This window comes from Balaenoptera musculus, chromosome 14, assembly GCF_009873245.2.
Source record: "Balaenoptera musculus isolate JJ_BM4_2016_0621 chromosome 14, mBalMus1.pri.v3, whole genome shotgun sequence".
In the NCBI taxonomy this organism is placed as follows: Eukaryota; Metazoa; Chordata; class Mammalia; order Artiodactyla; family Balaenopteridae; genus Balaenoptera; species Balaenoptera musculus.
In genome coordinates, this window is record NC_045798.1 from 12671192 (window position 1) to 12691949 (window position 20758).

Below are 20758 nucleotides of genomic sequence, written 5' to 3' on the forward strand. Positions count from 1 at the left end.
TTGGTGGGGATGCCATTGTGGGTGAGGACTGGGTGCTAGGTGACTTGGGCACATTGATTTAACAAATGTTTAGTGAACACCAGCTGCACCAGGCACTGTCTGCTAGATGATAGAGATACAGTGGGGGGCAAAGCAGATACAGTCTTACTCTCCCAGAGCCTATATTCTGTAGGGGGTGAGGGGTAGAAATGGCAAATGAGCAGAATTATTTCAGATAATAATTTGTGATACAAAGAATACAAAACAAGGTACTGTGATAGAGCGGCAAGGTGGGCCTAACTCTATGGGGCATTTGAGCTGAGATTAGAGAAATCCCAGTCTTGGAGTCAGAAGGGTCCTTAGAGGTCCTCTCATGTAAATAACTGTTCTTGTAGTTGTTCAAGTGGTGCAGTTCCAGAAAGTGTCAGGGCTATTTGCATAACTCCTTGAAAATACATGAACATCTTTAGCTTTAACGTAATTAAGTATGTAAATTGGTTTCAAGTTAGACACTGTATAAAGTGTAATAAATCATAAGAGAGAGTTGCTAATCTGTTTTTCTGCTCTTTCACCTTATCACCAGGGTACACATACCTTTCAGAGTCTGTAAAGTGCTGCACAGGGTAGAGGAGGAAAGCAATTATCTTTAATCTCACCAACCAGAGGGATTCACTGATGATATTTGGGCATATTTTCTTTCTTCATATTTTAAAAATATAATTAGGGCCTACTGTTTCTTCACTTAACATAGATGCATTTTCCCCATCTTTAAAAGCTCTTTCTAGGTGTAAGTTTTTATAACTAAAAATTTCCATGATCAGGCTATATTTGTTAGCTATTCCCCAAATATTAGACATTGGGATTCCCTCTGGCCTTTATCTCCTTTTTTCTTTTACTTTTGAGAATCATAAGCGATTCTTTTAATGACAGTTCCTTATGTTTAAGTGTTTACTGCTTACATGGGACACATCTCATTTGACCCTTATGATAACCCCCGAAAAAGAGACAGGACAGTTATTAAAATACCCCTTTTTAAATCAGAGGTTAAGTAATATACATTAGTAATAAAAACATTTCTCTAGCTTCTTGTAGTTTATGAAGAAAATTCTGGAGGCTCCTTTTTTTTTTTTAAATAAATTTATTTATTTATTTATGGCTGCACTGGGTCTTCGTTGCTGCGTGCGGGCTTCCTCTGGTTGCTGTGAGCGGGGGGCTACTCTTTGTTGTGGTGCGCCGGCTTCTCAGTGTGGTGACTTCTTTTGTTGCAGAGCACGGGCTCTAGGCGCATGGACTAAAGTAGTTGTGGCACGCGGGCTCAGTAGTTGTGGCTTGCAGACTCTAGAGTGCAGGCTCAGTAGTTGTGGCGCATGGGCTTAGTTGCTCTGCCAGCATGTGGGATCTTCCCGGACCAGGGCTCAAACCCTTGTCTCCCTCATTGGCAGCTGGATTCTAAACCACTGCGCCACCAGGGAAGGCCCTGGAGACTCTTTGAGAATAGAGAACCTGCCTATCTTTGTCTCTGTATCTTTAACACATTGTAAGAACTTGATACCTTTGAATGAATCTTGAATGAAAAAATACACACACACACACACACACACACACACGCACACACACACACACACACACACACACACGGGGGGTGCTTAAAATTGAGACAGCCTAGTAGGGTAGTTTGGGAAAGGTTTAAAGCCAACTGTCCAATGAAGGAATTCCCTCAGTGCCCCTTCACCACACCCTTGCAAGACCGGACCTTCAGGAAAGTGACCATGTGCTAATTCATTACATTTGCCATTATGTCTTACACAATCTCTTGTACGGTCTTTTCTGGTTGTACAACTCTTACCAGTTCTTTTGGAAAGGTCTTGAATATTCATGTTTGAAAACAAGTGCAAGTGCTGGGAGAATTGCCATCCTGTTTACCAGGAACATAGTAATGTGAAAGAGGTCCTTCTGGGATGCCCTTGTCCGTGAACTCTCATTTTCTTTCAGAAGGAATAACAGGAAAGTTTGAGAGTGATGTCAAGAGCACTTTCAACCTTGTTGTGAGATCCAGTTTACTGTACTTTGACCAGCTTCTTAAGTCTTTATGGCTATTAATTTATCTAGGGTAGCATTTGAAGTGCACTTTAGTTTGCACATAGCTTGATTATGCCGTTAACTGACACGGTCCCAGCAGAACTCATGAATTTACAGGTGGTTAAGCATTGTGCACCTAAGTGATTTGTCCCATATTCCCAAGGCTTCTGCATTTAAGTCCTCTTCTTGCCCCAACCAAGGAATACAGATGTTGTTTTTGTATCGCTATAACCCATCCTGTTCCTGCTAGTGCCAGTTCTTTCCTATAAAAGAAACAAAAGAGAGGGGGCAGAATAGAAATGAAAGTCACCTTGAAGGACTGTTTTACCTTTAGTAAATTAAGGAACAAAATTCAATAGTGGAGTGGCACACTTATTTAAATGCTGGTAATGTTACAAATGGCATATATAACTTTTGGGAAATTATCAATATTTGGCACTATTTAGCATTGACTCTACTAATAATAATTCCTACCACAAATTACTCGAGAATAAGCAAAAGGTCTACATTTTTATTGCAGTGCTATTTATGATACCAAACACCTGGGGTGGGCTTAAACGTTGATCTGTAGAGGATGTTTTTACTAAATTACAGCACATCAGCGTGATGGATTATTATATAGCCTTGAAAATGTGATTATCAAGATAATGTAGGTACTTGAATGGTTTACCATCCAATTAGTGTCAAGAGGAGCTGAATGCGAAGCATCCTAATTTGTAGTATAAATGCTGGGGTCAAAGGCTAGAAGTTAATATGCAGAAATAGATACAGCTTTATTCAAGTGATGGGATTGTGGGCAATTTATGTCTTTCATGTTGGCAGTCATTTTTTTAAAATAAACTTTTAATTTTGGAGTAATTATGGATTTACAGAAAAGTTTCAAGGATAGTACAGAGTTCCTGTAGATTCCTCATTTAGTGTCTCCTGTTGTTAATGATCATCATGTTTTTAATAATTTTTTATCATTTTATTTTAAATTAAAAATGAAACTATTCCAACGATGATGAAAAATGTTAATAATCACCTATGTCCCTTCCATGTTAATGGTCTGTAGTATCTTTGCATGCCTTTATCTCAGCTCTTACAAACCCATGTGTATGTATTAATACAATTATAATACAATGTGTGATAATATGCACATTATTTTGTAGCTTGTTTTTTTCCTTAATATACTATGGACATCCACCAGGGATCTGCAGTCCTCTGTATTAAGATCATCTGAGTGCTTTAAAAATATTGATTCCCAGGTCCCATCCACAGAGCTTTTTACTCAGTCTGGAGTTGGGCTCAGGAATCAGAATTTGCAGTCCTTACATAATCTGATGAGCAAGTCAGGTTTAAGGACTCCTGCTCTAGATAAATACACATCAGTCATATGTAATTTTTAGGTAATAGCTATAGCTATCCAGTGTTTATTCACTCATTTCTCTGTGGTTGGGGTTCCAGGTTTTTTCTACCACATAAACGGTGCTGTAGTAGACATCCTAGTGCACCCTTACACGTCTGTACTTTCCAGAGGCTAGGCCTCAAAACGTGTTTGCTGTGCCAAAGTACATGTGGATATGCATGTTTTAAATATTAATAGCTCTTCCCATATAGCTTTCCTAGGAATATCTTAGTAACTGTATAGCTCTTTCCCATTGTCTTAAAGTATAACCTTTGCCATCAACTTTCAAGGTTAGTTGCTTTTTCTCAAACAGTGACACATGACAGATCATTCTTAACGGCAAAAGCCACAGAGCTCTATTAAAATGGTAGAATGGTTAAACTATTATGTATAAAAAGCCTCTTGGAGGGAGTCTTATCATTGTTTTGTTTTCTAGTGACAGATAGGTTGACGAATCCAGAAGATGGCTGTTTCTTGCATGGCTTGTTTTTTGGCACTCAGGCACCTTACTTAGTTTCTTTAATAGTATAACAAAGGCAATTTGGAAAGCCCGACCGTGCCTTGGGGGCTAGGAGAAAAGATCTAAACTCTTGCCTCTAGAGCAACTCCTCACTTTGCATGTCTACGTAAAGGGCTGGCTGGCATGGGTGTCTTTTATAAAGAAAGGTATGTTCTAAGGGTCACATGCTCAGTATTTTTTCATAGAAGAAATTTGCAAGTTGACGTGCTTCTTCTTGCCCCTGAAATCAACCTCCCAATTCAGCGTTCCCCTTAGTTTACCACGAAGCTCCTCACTGCAAATGAAAGTAACCTTGTGCCCTAGACCTGTCCAGGTATTGTCTGAAATGACAGTTGGAAAGTTTCTTTGAAGTTTCCTCTTCTATTTTAAAAGTGTATTCAGATTTTACATTCTATTCCACAATGTATTTGTTTTAATATAAAAAATATTTTAAATGATTTGCCATCAGAAAAAGTTCAAAACTTTTTCCCTCCAAAATTTTTTGACAAAATTAATGCTTTTGTACACATTTATAATGTGCATATAGTCCAGGGGCATTTATGTAAGTCTGCCAGTTTTGAAGCATAGCCCTAATTTATTACTTCTTCCTACAGGTTTATTTTGCATTTAAAAAAAATAATTATTTATTTATTTATTTATTTATTCTTGGCTGCGTTGGGTCTTCGTTGCTGCGCGTGGGCTTTCTCTAGTTGTGGCGAGTGGGGGCTACTCTTTGTTGCAGTGCGCGGGCTTCTCATTGCAGTGGCTTCTCTTGTTGCTGAGCACGGGCTCTAGGTGCGTGGGCTCCAGTAGTTGTGGCATGCAGGCTCAGTAGTTGTGGCTCACAGGCTCTAGAGCGCAGGCTCAGTAGTTGTGGCACATGGGCTTAGTTGCTCCACGGCATATGGGATCATCCCGGACCAGGGCTTGAACCCATGTCCCCTGCATTGGCAGGCAGATTCTCAACCACTGTGCCACCAGGGAAGTCCCGGCGGGTGGATTCTTAACCACTGTGCCACCAGGGAAGCCCTGCATTTTTTTTCATGACTTTGGCTCAGACTTTGCTCGTACCAGGGGAGTGCAGATTCCTGTTGTGCAAGCTGTTTTGTATTGTTTCTTTCCTATTACTGTAGTTTATATGAAAAAATTGGTGAAAATGCAAGAAGTGATATTTAACCTTCTCATTTATGGTGTCTTTGTAGGAGGAGAGGGCAGTGAGAGATCGGAATCTCCTCCAGGTTCAAGACCACGATCAGCCCATCCCATGGAAAGTGCAGTTTAACTTGGGCAACAGCAGTCGGCCCAGCAACCAGTGCCGGAACTCCATTCAAGGGAAGCACCTCATCACGGATGAACTTGGTTAGTCAGGCTCCCTTCCTGTCCTGCAGTCCCTGGGCCGTTCGTAGGTTTTTAAATAGGGATTTTATATGCTGTCTTTCCCCCTCTTGCCCATTTCCAACACTTCTCACGTCTTTGTCTTTTATATCTGACTCATCATTCAAGGTTCCCCTCAACATCAGAGAAGCTTGGTTTGATAAGAGACACTCTCCAGAGTTAGAATTTTATCATGTGTCAGCCCCCTGACTACTTCCTGCCAGTCTCTTCCCAGCCCCAGTACCTTCAGATCTTAACAGTCTTTTTTTTCTCACTTTGATGGTGAACTCTACAAGATAAACAGTTTTTCTTCTTGGTGACCTGAATCGTATCCACATAGTGTTGGCATTTAGGAAGAGAATGAATGGACTTGTTGACTGCATAATCTCAGATGAATTATAAACACTTCAAAATGTTTTACTGTTACTATTAAAACATCAGTGTGTTTCTTTTTTGTTATATTCACTAGTTTTATTTTTAGATTCCACATATAAGTGATATCATACAATATCATAGTATTTGTCTTCCTTTGTCTGACTTACTGCACTAAGTGTAATACCCTCCAAATCCATCCACGTTGTTGCGAATGGCAAAATTTCATTCTTTTTATAGCGGCAAGATAGGGCTAGGGGATTAAGAGGTACAAACTACTGTGTATAAAATATAAGCTACCGAGGTATATCAAACAGCACGGGGAATATAGCCAATATTTTATAATAACTATAAACGGAGTATAACTTTTAAAAATTGTGAATCACTAAGTTGTCACCTGAAACTTATGTAATATTGTAAATCAACAATACCTCAATTTAAAAATACAATCTGTCTGTTTTGGTGCCTTCTCCCAGAGTTTTAGTCTATAAGAAAGGCGATTCCTGTGCTGGCGAGGCGTTTGGATTAGACAGCCGCTAGAGCTCTAACCACTCTAAGCCTGGCCCAGTTCCCCAAGGAGAGACTCCTGGTAATGCTCTGCCTGCATTAATTTAGCCCTTAATACGTGCTGGGCACTAGGCTAAAAGCTCTCCTTGAACAACATCTCATTTGATTGTTGTAGCAGTCCTGTGAGGTGTAGGTATTGCTGTCTTCACTTTGTAGTTGAAGACACAGGCACCAAGCGGTTCAGGAACCTGCCCAAGGTGGCAGGGGCTCTTTTATAAACCATAAACGGGATACCATTATCACTCCAAGAGAGTACCACTTTTCCTTAATGTCAGCTATCCAGACAGTGGTCAGAGTTCCCCGACTGGTTTACAGATTGTTTATTCTCTTTTCACCTGGTGGTTTGCAATAATCTGGTTAGTTTGCAGGAGTAAAATTTGCTCTCTCTTAGAGAGTCATAGAACAAATGGGTTATGAATGTGACAATACTGAAATTGATACAGGTAACCTTGAATTAGAATCTTCATCAATACCTGATGAAGCCCAACAAAATGAAGACACGTACTATCTTCAAAATGAAACTATAGTGCTTTTTATATATCTATATTTAAAGTTTGCAACCCCAGCAAAATAATTAAAAAAGAAAAAACTTTTCCAAAAAGATCTCAAAGGAATCAGAGCAGATGAGATTCTTTGGGATTGAAGGAAGGAATCAGGAAAACCTCCCACCTAGATTAGAAGAGCTGGAAAATTTTGCACAAAAATGCACTGATGACTCAACAGTGCCCAGCTCTGTTTTTAAGATCACATTGAAAAAGCAGATTAAATTGCAAGTAACATTTGTTTTGCTTTGTTTTAACAGAGTAAAGTTTAGCGAAGGGAAGTTACTTCCATAAGATGACCCAGCTAGTCAGTCAGGGGCAGACCTAGGACTAAGACCAGGACTGAACTTGGAGTTCAGTGCTGTTTTCTTATAGGCTTTTGTTTGTATGATACTCAGTGAGAAAGCATGAAATCTTATGACTTGACTTTAATATTTAATATTAGTTATGAATGACAGTTTGTCCTTTTCTTTTGTCATAGCTAGCAAAAGAATGATTTCCCTCTGCTTAATTCAAGTGAGACAAAGACTCAGATTTCTTAAGTTCCAAGAACCAATCAAAAAAAATCCAAGAACCATAGGTTTTATTTTACCTCCATGAATGCAGGAGAGGAGATAAGCAGTGTAATAAAGAAAACTTGCAGGAATTTTTGCCTTTTAGCAAGCAGGTGCCACCCCCACGAGTGTTGCCAGGGTGACACCTTATTCAATAAGACAACCAACAGAGTTACAAATTTTTCAAAGGTTAGAAGTTGGTTTCCCAGTCAGTAGCAGCACACTCTGAGGTTGTGATCTCACAGGACTCCTCGTTGGAAATAATGTTTGCAGGAGTACATTTCTGATGCAAAAGGAAAAATCTTGATGGACTTTCACCAGAAGTTAGAAAGACCTGCCTGGTTTCAAAGCTAAATACTTGCAGTTTGTACTGGGGAAAAACAGAAGGCCTGAGATGCTAGCACTTATAACATGGAAAAGAGAAGAGGGCAGAAAGATCATTTCAACAAGTGTAACGCTTTACATCTTTCTCACACAGAGATGATGTGATAAGATGCTCTGTATTTATCATTTGGGGCAGAATTTTGAGGAACATGCTGGCTTATTCGGATTTTTAATTTATAACCCTTCTGAAGAAAGTGAGTAAGAATAGTTAGGAAGAATCCCAGAAACATTTTATGTGGCATTAGAATCATCCTGTCTTAATTTAGAAGACAAAAGGCATAGTTAAAACCACAACAGCAGCGATCTGGTTCTCGTAGGCCTCAGGTTCCCCAGTGTGGCACGAGGGCCCTTCTGGTCCCTTCCATTGTTATTTTAATGGTTCCTCCTGCTTTTGCACAGACTTTGTTTTCCAGAGTAGTTTCTGAAAACAAACTCATGCTTCACGACGTCTCATTCTCTGAGGATTAAGAAGCTGGGGCATTTAGAATGGAATGATGTGAGGAACAGCTGCTCTGCACCTGTGTGCACCCGTGGGCCCATGTGTGTACCTGTGGGCCTGGGCCTGCACCTGGGAGTTTCCCATGGGCCACGTGGTGTCCCTAATGAACTTATTCTTACATTTTTCTGTCCCACTCCCAGAAGGATATAGAGAAATGTGTATTTAGCAGCTATGAACAATAAATTAGCTTTTGTGAGGAGATTCTTTTCTTAAAGTTGAGTATGAATGAATGAACTAGGTTGGAGGGGGTGTGTTTAGATGATAAATGGAGGGAATTGGGAGGATTTTTTTTCCTTGGGTATTAGAGTACTCTCATTCCCTAATGCTGAGGGGTAGTTGAATCCCTGCAATGTATAATTAAAAGGAGCCTAAATCAGTTTATAAAGGTTAGGTGTGACTACTATTTTAAAAAATCCTTCAAACTACTAAATAAATGGTAAGTATTTAAAAGGTATTTAAATGTAAAAAGTATATGTGGAGGTTTTTTGTTTGTTTTAAATCTAGAAGGATCTCACTTTCAGGAGTGAAAACCTTGGTTTTTTCCTCTTTTCAGATTTTTCTTTGAAAAAGAATGACATTTTTCCCCAGGCATAGATGAAAAATTGGCTTGCATAGGTTAGCACAGGAAAACATAGGCGATGTGATGATTGCATCAAATATGTGACAGCAGACTAAAAGGTAATTTTAGGTAGATTAGGACATATATAGCCTACTTATAAAATGGGAGTCCATGTTTCCTGTAAACTGCCGCATGCAGGAAGCAAGCTCTCATTAGACACTGTCTGATTCCAGGTTCTGTGGTCCTTAGGATGCCCCTGACTCCAGACTCCATCTTTATGTTCTTTGCATGCAGGACTTTCATTGCTGCCTCGTGATCGCCCCTGGTGGGCAGTGGGGGGGCTGCTGGGTTTATACTCAGGTTAGTCTCTGACTTTCAGGTTACGTTTGTGAGAGGAAAGATTTGCTGGTCAATGGCTGCTGTAACGTCAACGTCCCTGGCACAAAGCAGTACTGCTGTGATGGCTGCTTGTCCAATGGCTGCTGCAGCGCCTATGAGTACTGTGTCTCCTGCTGCCTGCAGCCCAACAAGGTATGGAGAGTTGCTCCTTGTGCTACATCTCCTTTATTCTTTCCGCCTGCATTTCACGAGGAGCATTAGAATCTTCTTGTGAGATTCTTTTGGAAATAGAACTTAGAAGGGAACCTTGTCGGTTTCGGAAATGGCTGCCGTGAGGTAGCCTTTGTCTACAAGGAAAGGAGGTGGTTCCCAATTCCTCCAGTGGTTCTTTGGCAGAATAGGCCATTGTATTCCTAATCAGGTATCTGAAGAATAAAACATAAGCCCTCCTGCTCACTTGAGCTCCCCTCCCTCTCTCCTTCCCCTCCTCTTCCCCGTATCAGCAGTCCGTTAGTTTAGGAGAAATTTCCAAGGTTACCTTGTGCTTCTGAGTTTGGAATTTATTACAGGTACTAACTTTTGTTTTCATAGCAACTTCTCCTGGAGCGCTTCCTCAACCGGGCAGCTGTGGCATTCCAGAACCTCTTCATGGCAGTCGAAGATCACTTTGAATTGTGTTTGGCTAAATGCAGGACCTCATCCCAGGTCAGAAGCTGTGATGCCTCTAGCTGGGGTATTTGCTGGGGGGAGTCAGGGTCTGCAGGAAAACTCAAAAATATGCACTGGGGGCTTTTGGTGGGGTGATAATGGAGAAGAGATTTAAACGAAGTTGTGTGGAGCTTTGGTGGATTGATAGTACATCATCCCTTGGTATCCGAGGGTGATTGGTTCCAGGACCCCAAATCCCTAAATGTTCATATAAAATGGCATAATATTTGCCTATTACCTACTTACATCTTCCTGTATGCTTTAAATCATCTCTAGATTACTTACAATAACTAATACAATGTAAATACCATGTTTTGCTTTTTGGAACTTCTTGGAGTTTTTTCAAATACTTTTGACCCGTGGTTGGTTGAATCCACAGATGCGGAACCCGTGGTATGGAGGGCTGACTGTATTTAGAATGTGAACATGAGATTTATACAAGTTAGGGATGTAAAATATTTATATCAAATCAAGGTCCGACTAACTTGCATCTTCCCTATCTGATTATCTTGTCTGTATTTTAAGTGGAAGCTTAAAATTATTTTTAAGTCTGGGTGGAGTCCTAATAGTCCAATTCCTGAGAGAAGTTCTCTCCTCTGTCTTTGACTGAAATTTAAGGCTTTCCAGCAACCACTCAGTTAGAGTGGGTACTAATTTACTCTGGGACAAAGTTGTGGTTTATTTTAGGATTCAAGGGGATGGGGCAGGTGGGTGTTGAAAAATACACAGGTAAATATGTAGGTTGCCAAGCTCTCAGTACTTTTCAGCATGTTGTCATTAAATGCTTTGCTCTTGGGCACTAAACACGGCACCAGCTGCTGAAAGCGTCTGAACGTCTTTGCCTTTCCATCATTCCGCGCATCCTCTGCTCTCAGCCTTTGTGATCTGGCGGTTGTTGGAGCTGTCTTTGTAAAATCACCAGACGTGTTTGTCATACGGGCGCTCTTCCTCTGGCTTCCATTCATGGTGTCTGCAAGATTGTCCTGGCTCCGTCTGAGATAAATGACTCATTTGTCATTCTCTGGAACTCTTGTACCCTTTGCCAGATTTCTGTAGTCTGCCTTTGGGTTTTACACCACTCTTCATGTCTCTGGTCTGCTCTTAGAGCATTCAGCATCACTGGGTAAATGTTTCAGGGATTATAATGAGCATTTGAAAAATGAAGAAATTCCTGATGTCCTTGTTTTGTTGGAAGAGCTTTCCATTTGAATGGTCTTTAAAGGAAATGTGGAGGATGGCTGAACCCATGACTTACTTTGATTCATACTCTCATTCTGAGAAATGCTAGAAAAGGCCAAGTATTTTCTTTCTTTAACTGATAAAACCCAGGAGTTATTTCCAAACTTGAGTGAAGATGCTAAAATTTCAGACTTTGCATTTTCATTGTAAAGAGAAATTTACCAGTTGGCAATTTGCCTTTATAAGTGTCCCAAGAAAGAAAAGATTTGGCTGCATGTCTGTAAATTGGATTAATACTTACAATTTAGATGTTTAGCCTTGGTTTTAGGCTAATTAATGAATTCTAGACTAGCCAAAAACTCAAGTTGCTTGTATGAAAACAAATTGCTGAAAAATTAGCCACCAAGGATGATTGTCTGTGTTAAATCGCACTTTGCTTGGCCAGATGAAGCGTTGTGTGGTACTGTGGGATTCAGCGTGTGTACCAGCCCTTAGGTACATAAAACTTGACGAAAGCAATTTGAAGTGCATCTCCTTCATCTCTGCAGGGTTCAGTGCCGGGGACTGAATTCCTTTGAAGCACGGGGTCACGTGCAAAACACCCATTGGATCTTAATCTGACTTAAAGTACTTTGAGGAAAGTTTTTTGTCTCAAGTTATCCTAGTCACAGCTAGGTTGTTAAAAAAAACTCACTAGTGTGCATAAAAGAAACAGTCCTGCGGTGACACTATGTCCATTTTCATGCCCTTCATTGGCATTCTGTGCTGAGCATCTGCCTTTGCTCCAGAAAGTGCCCTGGACCCTTTTGGTGACATTTGGAGATGGACTCACCCGGGCTTCTGCAGGGAGTGTCTGCCGGCCGCCATCCTGCTCTGTCTCACGGCGATCTTCTCTTCCCTTTTGCCAACAGAGCGTGCAGCATGAGAACACCTATAGGGATCCCATAGCAAAGTACTGCTACGGAGAGAGCCCTCCCGAGCTCTTCCCCGCGTGACGGTGAGGGAGACTCAACCCACTGGGAGGATGCGCTGCTGAAGAACTTGTAGCCTGAAGCCCTTCTCTGGTCTTCAGGAGAAGACTTGACCTTGACCACTTCTTGTGCTGTGCTCTTTGGCCTCACTCGCCCCCGGGCTTACCAGATGGACTTGTTCCGTAAAGCAGTTGGAAATGCCAGCCGGCGGGTTACATTCAAGAAAGACAAGACTGTGGGCGACCTGGTGAAGGCATCAGCACTCTGAGCGCCTCTGCTCTGCGGCTGCTCGGGGACCTGTGGGCGTCTGTGTGTGTTCTCCTCGGGCCCTTCACTGTAAAGTTATTTATTGGACTTCTTTAGAGTAGTGGGAAAACTCTCGTGTTTCCTATAGGAAAATTCCTTGATAGTTGAGTATATTCAAGGAGATTGTTCTTGTTGTTTTCTTGTGTTCTTGAGTTTCAAGAGTGAGATCGACCCTTCACCCAGATAAAATGTTTGGTCTCTTAGAACAAGCATGTTCTCTCGAGGTGGTTTGTTCTTGGTTTTGTTTTAACAGCATCTTCAAGAGTGGGCCCTGAACACCGTGTCCTGACATCTAAAATTGTCTAGAAACTCAGATGCTGTTCCCTTCTCATCCTGTGCCAACTTTCTAGCAGCTGGCACCATGTGCTCTCAGGTTTTTTCCTAGTGGTATTTGGATATGCTTGTTTACCTATGTGCATGCACCGTTTTAACCAGAAATTCTGCCTTGTTGTCCTGGAGGGTTCTGTTCTTGTTTCCTCTGCCCCTGTTGAAATGACTGGTCTGCTCAGCCGTGGGACAGTGGGAGCCTCAGGAAAGTCATCTGCTGGGCGGCCTCCTCCTCTTCTGTCATGGAAACCCCATCTTAAGGCGATTCCTCAGTGGAGATACATCTCGCAACTGACTGTAAGTGGTCGTCCTTTATCGCTTTCAGCTTCGGGAGATGTGATGGGTACAGACATTTGGTTTCCCTATGATTTACAAAGAAGAACAAAACTCAAGTTTCTGTCAGGGTGCCCTAAGAGACTCACATCTACCCTCCGTGGACATTGGATGTGCAGGCTGCTGGTCCACATGCTGGAGGCGTCCTGTGTTTCTAATATGACACTAACCCTCTCTGGTCAAGGCTGAGAGTATTTGGTCCTCAGATCAAGACGTTGTGCCCCTCTTTGCTCTCCGGAGTCCATTACCGCACACTGTCCTTTCCCAGAGCCCCTCACTAACCCTGGTATTGGGCAGGGTCTTCCTTGTTCTTTTTCGGTTGTTCAGCGGTTGCCCTCAGAGCAGAGCACGAGCTTTACAGCCCGCTTTCAGCATTTTTATTTCAGTGGAGCTTTTTCCTTGGGCCACGTTTGCCTTCCTGTATGTTTCTGCAGTCCATTCAATGGAATAGTTTCCCTTAACTCCCTCCTGTTACTTACACTTATCTTCCCAAAGTAGTTTGTCCCCCTAAGTCAACTTTCTTAGAGGGTGAACTGTCTGGCAGTTGTTTTTAATGTTAGATCCCAGGAAATCTATTCAGTTTGCATGAGGTTTTTCAGATTCTGTGTGTGTTCACTAGTGCTAAATCAGACTGTGTGTGAAAGTAATGGACACGTCTGCATGTTTCACCAGCTCATTGCTTTTGGTAACTCAGTCTGTCTCCTGGTAGTTGTCACTGACCAGCCTCTCCTTTGAGCTTATTTGAACCCTTGGGCAATAACGTAGATTTACTGTGAAAACAGTTTATATCAAAGGTCAGCCATACCTGTTTATTCTGTATTTGAATATTGGCAAGCACGTTTTGCATTTTCACTGCTTTCACAGCCTCTGCAACTTAGGTAGAGAATTAAGCTCGTTTGTTCCCACCTCGTAGATGAAGAAATGGAGTGAAGTGACTTCCCTGGGCCCCATGACGGAACCAAAACAGAACCTTCATCTCCGGCACCGGGTCCACTGTCCTTCTCACCACCCCTCGCCAGCTCCAACACTGACTCATCTGTAAACACTCCTCTGAGAGCATATAGATCTCGGTTGTCCAGGCCAGCAGAGGGGAGAGGTGGTATAAGTAGCCAAATTGGGTCAGTAATCCAAAGGTCATTTTCATTCAGCCCTAGAGTATGTTTTTCTGTACTCCTAAGAGGCACGTTCGCTGTTTTGGAAAGTCATGGTACTGCAGACTCTGTAACGAAGCCACCCAAGGACGTGGAACGTCATGGGCCTCCCCAGGCTTCTAGCCTGGACCCCTCCCTGCTCCCCTCTCTGGTTTGTTTCTGGCTCCTTCGACTGAAGATTTCCAGAATTAGGGACCTTGTCGTAGTTTTGTATGCCCAGAGCTTAGCAAAGTGCATGATACACATCGGATTTTAAGAAAAGATCAGAGAAGGAATGAAAACACCTTTAGTTTAGAAGAAAATTTTTTAAATTGTTATGTTTGGGGTGAAAGGTAGTTGGGTAATTCAAAGCATTTCCCTCAGTTCTGAATCTTAATTGCCATGCTCGTTGCTGGAGCAATAAAGATAAGATATGTTCTAACAGGGAAAGAAGCATTCTGTAGAAAAAGGCGCTGCCTCCACAGGGCCTGGGACTTGGGGTGGCCCTGGACCTGGCGACGCTGGGGCTGGCATCGGAGGGCGAGCTCAGCAGCTCTTGGAAAAGCGGGGGATAGGATTTTAGAGCAGGGTTTGCAGTTTTTGGCCTGCTCCCGGAGCTGACTTGGAGGCTGTCCAGGGAGTGCCTCAGTTGGTGAGGCTGCAAAGGCGCTGTGGGAGCTGTGTGCAAGGTTCCGAGCAAGCTGTTCCCATCGTTGGGATTTGCAGGTAGATTGTAAATGAACGGAGATGTTGCTTATTTAGTCTACTCTTTTTTTTTTTTTTTTTTTAATGGTTATTGGAGTATAGTTACTTTACTCTGTTGTGTTAATTTCTACTGTTATTTAGTCTACTCTTCACAGGCTGGAGAGAATTCGGCCTCGCAGTCAGTAACTCCTACTTATTAAGGCATGGCCTTGGGTAGTCGTTCCTCTTCTGAGTCCCAGGCCCTGCTCTGTGATATGGGATCGCATCTGCTCCTCATGGGGTTGTTGTGAGGTGTTGGAGTGAGTAAAGGCCCAGTGCTGGGCATGAAGTCCACATCTGCAGTCCAGTGGGGGTCTGACATCACGTAGTTGGCAAGGTGGGGATGGGTGGGCCCCTTGGGTGGAAGGGTGGCAACTACAGAGTTCTAGGTATTATTTTTACAACTATTTTTAGAAGAACTCATGCTAAAGATAATTTTTAAAATGCAGGTAATTCAGAAATGTGTCAAGATGAAAGTAATAATGACCTAAAATCATGCAACCTAGAGATCAGCCCATTTTTTTTCTCTTCCCTCATGACTTTCTAGGCAGATATGAGAATACTTTTTCTTCTTGAAAGCAATCCTCTGATGGACATCCTTCTATGTGACATATAGGCCTATCTAATAAATTTTAGTGACCACCTGGTGTCGGTTTCGTAGGTATACCGTAATGTTATTAATCCCTGCTGAGGTCATTTAGCTTATTACTGTTTTTTTTTTTTTTCCTTTTTTGGCTGCTACAAATAATGCACTGATGATATGCTTTCACATACACCTCCACAGGGTTTGTATGTTTATTTGAGAATGATTTTCACCAATTTATACTCCCACCTAAACTATGTGGGGAGTGGGACTTCCCCGGTGGTCCAGTGGTAAAGGATCCGCCTTACAATGCAGGGGACGCAGGCTTGATCCCTGGTCAGGGAACTAAGATCCCACATGCCGTGGGGCAACTAAGACCGCGCGCCACAACTACTAAGCTCGCAAGCCTCAACTAAAGAGCCTGCGTGCCGCAAACTACAGAGCCCACACGCCCTGGAGCCTGCGCGCCACAACTAGAGAAGAGAAAACCCGCACGCCACTACTAGGGAGAAGCCCGCGCACCTCAACGAAAGATCCCGTGTGCCACAACTAAGACCTGACACAGCCAAAAATAAACAAAATAAATAAAGTATGTGGGGAGTGTCTTTTGTCATATACCTAAGAACCCCTTGGTATCATTTTTTAACTCTTTTTGCTAATGGATCTCTATGTTCTAACTGATATTTAATTTCTTCCCATATTTTGATTGGGTGTTTATCTTTCACATGTGGTAAACTGCTCTTCTTGACCTTGGCCAGTTTTTGTTTTGTTGGTCTTTTTCTTACAGAGCGTTCTTCACTGAAGGAGGCCTTAAACCCCTTTTCTTGTTTTCAACCCTGCATTACTCAGAATCAAGTGGCTCACTTGTTAACTAACTTTTCCAGTTGATCTAGGGCAGCAAATGGGGGCAGTTTTGCCCCCAGGGAACAGTTGGCAATGTCTGAGACATTCTTATCACAACTGAGGGCAGGCGGTATGTGTAGTGGGTGGAGCCCACCACTGCCCCCACGACACAGAGTCATCCAGCTCCACGCATCAGCAGTGCCGGCCGAGGCAGAGGCCCTATCTCGGGTCACGTTTTACCCCCTTCGGTTAAACAGAAAAACTACCAGGAGCTGAGAGCCAACTTGATTATTTCGCTGCCCTTGCCTTCTGCCGTGCGCAAGTGCTGCTGATTAAATTACCCTGGGATCCCACAGGACGTGCTGCTTCCTCCCTGGTCTCTACCAGCCCAGTGCTGCCTCCAGGAATGGCACTGTTACTCTGCGGCAGCGTCCCTCGCGCGCTGACACAATCCAAGTGCAGACACCCTCCCGTGGGCAGAATGACCAGGTTTACAGAGATCCCCCTCCCCTCCTGGCAGATCTGCCCTCCCCATCCCCCTACAGTAGCTCTTTGCAAGGAGGGCCTTTGGGGGTGGGGCGAGGGGAAATGAGTCACTACAGATTCCATTTGGAAAACTGGTCATTCTACTCTAAAAAGGTACCACATAAATAAGTAGAAATAATTAAAAGAAAAAAGAAGCCAGTGGGATTGTGAGAGTTCTTTCCTACACAGCACTTTTCCTGACTCTGTGGCATCAGTGCATTGCCTTCCGGGCCCTTTGCCTGTGTGGACTCTTGTTGCATAGTGTGTTGTCATGGTGTGAGGACAGTTTTGGGTACCGGGATCCCCGTTTTCGCTCAGTCACACGTCTGCAACATTCAGCGTCCAGTCAGCTTACACAGACACGGAGAGGAACAGGTGGCCCCCGAGGGCCTGAGTGGGGAACAACAGGGGTTGTGTTTGTGTGGCCGACTCCGTGTCCCGGCAGCCCCTCGCCACGTACCTTCAAGTGTACAACTCGATTCATGTCTGCTGTTAGAGCTGAACTGCTGGACTTTTTAAAAATAGAAGTACAGCCTTTAATAGTATAATAAACAGAGCAACTGGCTAGTTACAACCAGCGGGCCCTGCAGTCAGTCAAATGTTTGGACAGGGGTCCAGCTATATTGTTTCTCAGGACTGCACAGTCTGTGGGCTCGGAGGAACCAAAACATATCACTGCTAGAAATGCATTTTATTTCTAAGTGGGTACTTTACAAGTTTTTGGTAGGGTCAGTAGTTCCTCAGGTCTTTGGACTTTCTAAATTCATACATTTTTTTATGCAGCATAGAGTAGGCAAGCTCTGGTCAGCTTACATCCGGATTATCAAAATCAGAAGTGTTTGCTAAATGAGAAAAAGTGGTGTTGGCTATCAGTTAAATTCAAGATTTCAGACTGTGTTGGTCACATGTCACTATTACTGAGGAGGAGTGTGTGTGTTTATTATAAGTGTAACAGCAGAATGAAGTCTGTGAGTAGCATCCTAATTTTACTGATGAGAGCACAGGCATTAATGGCCTTGAGTACATTAACCTCTTCTGGCTTTGGTTTCCTCATTTGTCAAAGGAGGGTGATTGCTAAGGTATCTTGCAGATCCAAAATTCTGATTTTTGTGCCAAAGATCCTGCCGCGTGTTAAAGCAAGACCAGAGCCCAGCGACTTGGTCCTTGGCTTTGATTTTCACTGGGTAAGTGGAGACCAGCCATCTGGAGCCTGTTTTCTTCAAATCAGGGCTTCCCCTTTTCTCTTGAAGATTTCAACTGGGGCTCACCATTTTTTGCCTTTTTCTCCTCAGATTTTAAATAGAGACCATATTCTTCTCTGCTGGGACCAACTTATTATGTATTGCTGCTCTGCACCTGTGAAGACAGCTGCTGTGTTTTCCATCATAAAAACAGCTGTCTTTTGGCAGGGAAGCCCAGAATGTGCTCTGTAGCTATACCTTAATACAGTGCTAAATTATTTAGGCATGCTTAACCTGAGCTGCTCAGAGCATCTTGGAATTCCTATTAAGGGCTTCTGTAGTCATCGCTCAGTAAAAGGTTTCCCTTTCATTTCTTTCCTGATTACTAGGCAGAAACCTGAAAATGTAGGGAATTACATTTTAAAATAATAGAAAATTACAAAGATACTAAATTGTACCACAGTAGTCAGATCCCCAGCCCCCAAAGATAACCACTAATTAAAGTTTTTATGTAAAGTTATCTTTTTTTCGTACATGAATGTGTATTTTGTGTTAGTACATAAATAAAGGTAGAATCCTGCTGTACATAATATTTTAAAACAGTTCTTGTTGTGTTGGCTTAACCCAACTATAGCTAATTAATTTACAGAGCGGGGAAAGTACACATTTTATTTAAATTTTTTTAATTTTTTAATTTTTTATTATTTATTTATTTATTTATTTAAAAGTACACATTTTAATTGTGTCATCTGGCCTCTAAAATAAAGCCAGGGTAGGATTGAAAGCCCTTTTAGAAATGCATACAAGTTTGTCATTGCATTTCTGCATCCCTTTTCTGTCTGATTTTTACACAGTGGGGAGACAAGTCTTTGTGTTCTTCACAAATAAGTTACAGACATTCTATTTCAGCCAGAGTTGACCTGCAGGAAATGTGCTGAGGTCAAAGCCTGTCACGGCAGAATGCCACTTTCCTGAGAGAGCTAAGAGAAAAAGATGGGGGAAGCCCCACTCCAAATCTCTGAAGTATGTCATTCATTTCAGTGAATCACTAACGGCAGAATTAAAAAAATAAAAAAATATATAAAATGGCTGGGAAGGACCCATGGGTACCGTCTTTCTGGATGTCTGGTTTGGGGAAAGGATGAGCTGAGCTCAAAGCAGCCAAGTTTCCCCAAAAGCCAGCTCTGCTTTGTCAAGTTTGTGGCCCATATGATGGTTTTTGAGGGCAGGAGGGATGTCATTTTCTAAAGATGTTCCCAGATGCTCCGTGGGCTGCTATTTGGAGCTGGAATCTTCTCTGCTCACCTCCATAGTTTCAGAGGCCTAGAGTCTCACCCCATCTCCCCCCCCCCACACACGTGCTGGACTCAGTTTCTCTCGGGAGGTTTTCGTCTGGGCAGCAATCCAGGGCGTGCTCCGAGAGCTCAGGCCCTGACACCCGTGCCCCTCCTGAGCTTTGCCTGCAGCCTGCTGAGTGCCAGCTTGGAGGCCTGAGATAAATAGTCTTGCAGCTGCTTAGCCGTCAGCCAGGCTCATTTATTTGACACAAATAAGCTCATTGACCTGATTTAGCGCAGGGAGGAACTACGGAGTCAGGTCCAATATGATCTTAAAGCCCTGTCTTTTCACCACAGCCTTTTCAGACCTTCAAGGATGGCCACTGAATTAAACGATGGTCGTGGGCACTCTTTCAAGGAAAGAAGGGGGAAGAGAGATAGATGGGAGGAAGAGGAAGGGGAGAGGAGAGAAGAAGGAGGTGCCAGGGGCACAAAGAGCAGTTGCTCTCTGTGCCACTTGGCGGCACCAATTCCTTAGGTTTTCTGTCCTCAGCATAGTCCTTGTCGGGAGACTGTGGGACCTGTGCCTAAGTGGATTCCCTCTCCCTAAGACAATGAAGGACCATCTGGTAGTGACGACAAACCAAGACTCTTTCCCGGGGCTTGTCGATTTTGTGCACAGGGACTCAGGGGAGTATCCATTGCAAGGAGAAGGAAATAGATCTGCTGCTGGTGCCCTCGAAGACCCCAGGCTTAACTCAGTGCCCGTGACTGCCCCCTTCTTCCTCCTCTCCCGTTCACGGAGGCAAAATGTAGACTAGTCTCTTGACCATTCCTACCCAGACAAAAAACATTTGCACCATCACTTTCACATGGCACTGTCTTCTGAGGCCGGTATTCTTTCTCATCTTCATTTTAAGAGCAAGGCTCTGATGCTCAGGTTAAATTTTGCTCCAGGTTATACCGTTAGATGCCAACTTCAGAGCCCTGGAAGGTGCACGTGGGCCCAGCCTAGGCACACTGTGATAGCAGCGACTGTCTTCTTATCATTTCTGGCGCTAAACGCCTCTTATTTAATCCTAACAACCACGCTTATGAGGTAGTAGGTCTTTTTATCCTCATTCTAAAAAAACAAACTCAGATTAATTTCTTCGTGTAGGGGAACACTGTCTTAGTGGTTTAAACCAGGATAGTGACGGAACCCAGATCTTTTTTTGCTCTTGGACCTGGACTTTTAGCCCCTGTGATGTAGTAAGTGCCATACTGGGCTCTGAGCGCTGAGAAGGAGGTCCTAGATGGAAGAGGGGTTATTTGCCCTGAAGCTTGCTGTTTGACCTTGGGTTTGGATCATCCTGGATTTAAGCACAATGTTTCACCTCGCTGCTAGTCCTGCCAGGAAGGGTTTTTGAATAATGCATTGAAAGGGGATCTTAACCTTTCAGCACAACCCAGGTGAGAGGGCTCTATCTTAACATTCTTTTTCCCACTGAGCAGAGTCCTTATAATGGGCTGAATTG

The 20758-nt window shown here is 43.0% G+C and overlaps 1 protein-coding gene across 6 annotated transcripts in view; it reads left to right on the forward strand.

Annotated features, from left to right (window-relative positions):
• Positions 1–20758, forward strand: part of SPRING1 (SREBF pathway regulator in golgi 1) — a 219734-nt gene that overhangs the window by 4258 nt on the left and 194718 nt on the right. For 3 of the 6 annotated variants that reach the window (XM_036874921.1, XM_036874919.1, XM_036874922.1), the window contains exons 2-4: positions 5147–5303; positions 9175–9326; positions 9726–9839. In XM_036874921.1, the coding sequence (XP_036730816.1) occupies positions 5147–5303; positions 9175–9326; positions 9726–9839 (423 nt within the window). Of the gene's footprint in view, positions 1–5146; positions 5304–9174; positions 9327–9725; positions 9840–11932; positions 12923–13871; positions 15725–20758 lie in introns of those variants that run through there. The other 3 variants (XM_036874918.1, XM_036874917.1, XM_036874920.1) reach the window with 3 other exon arrangements.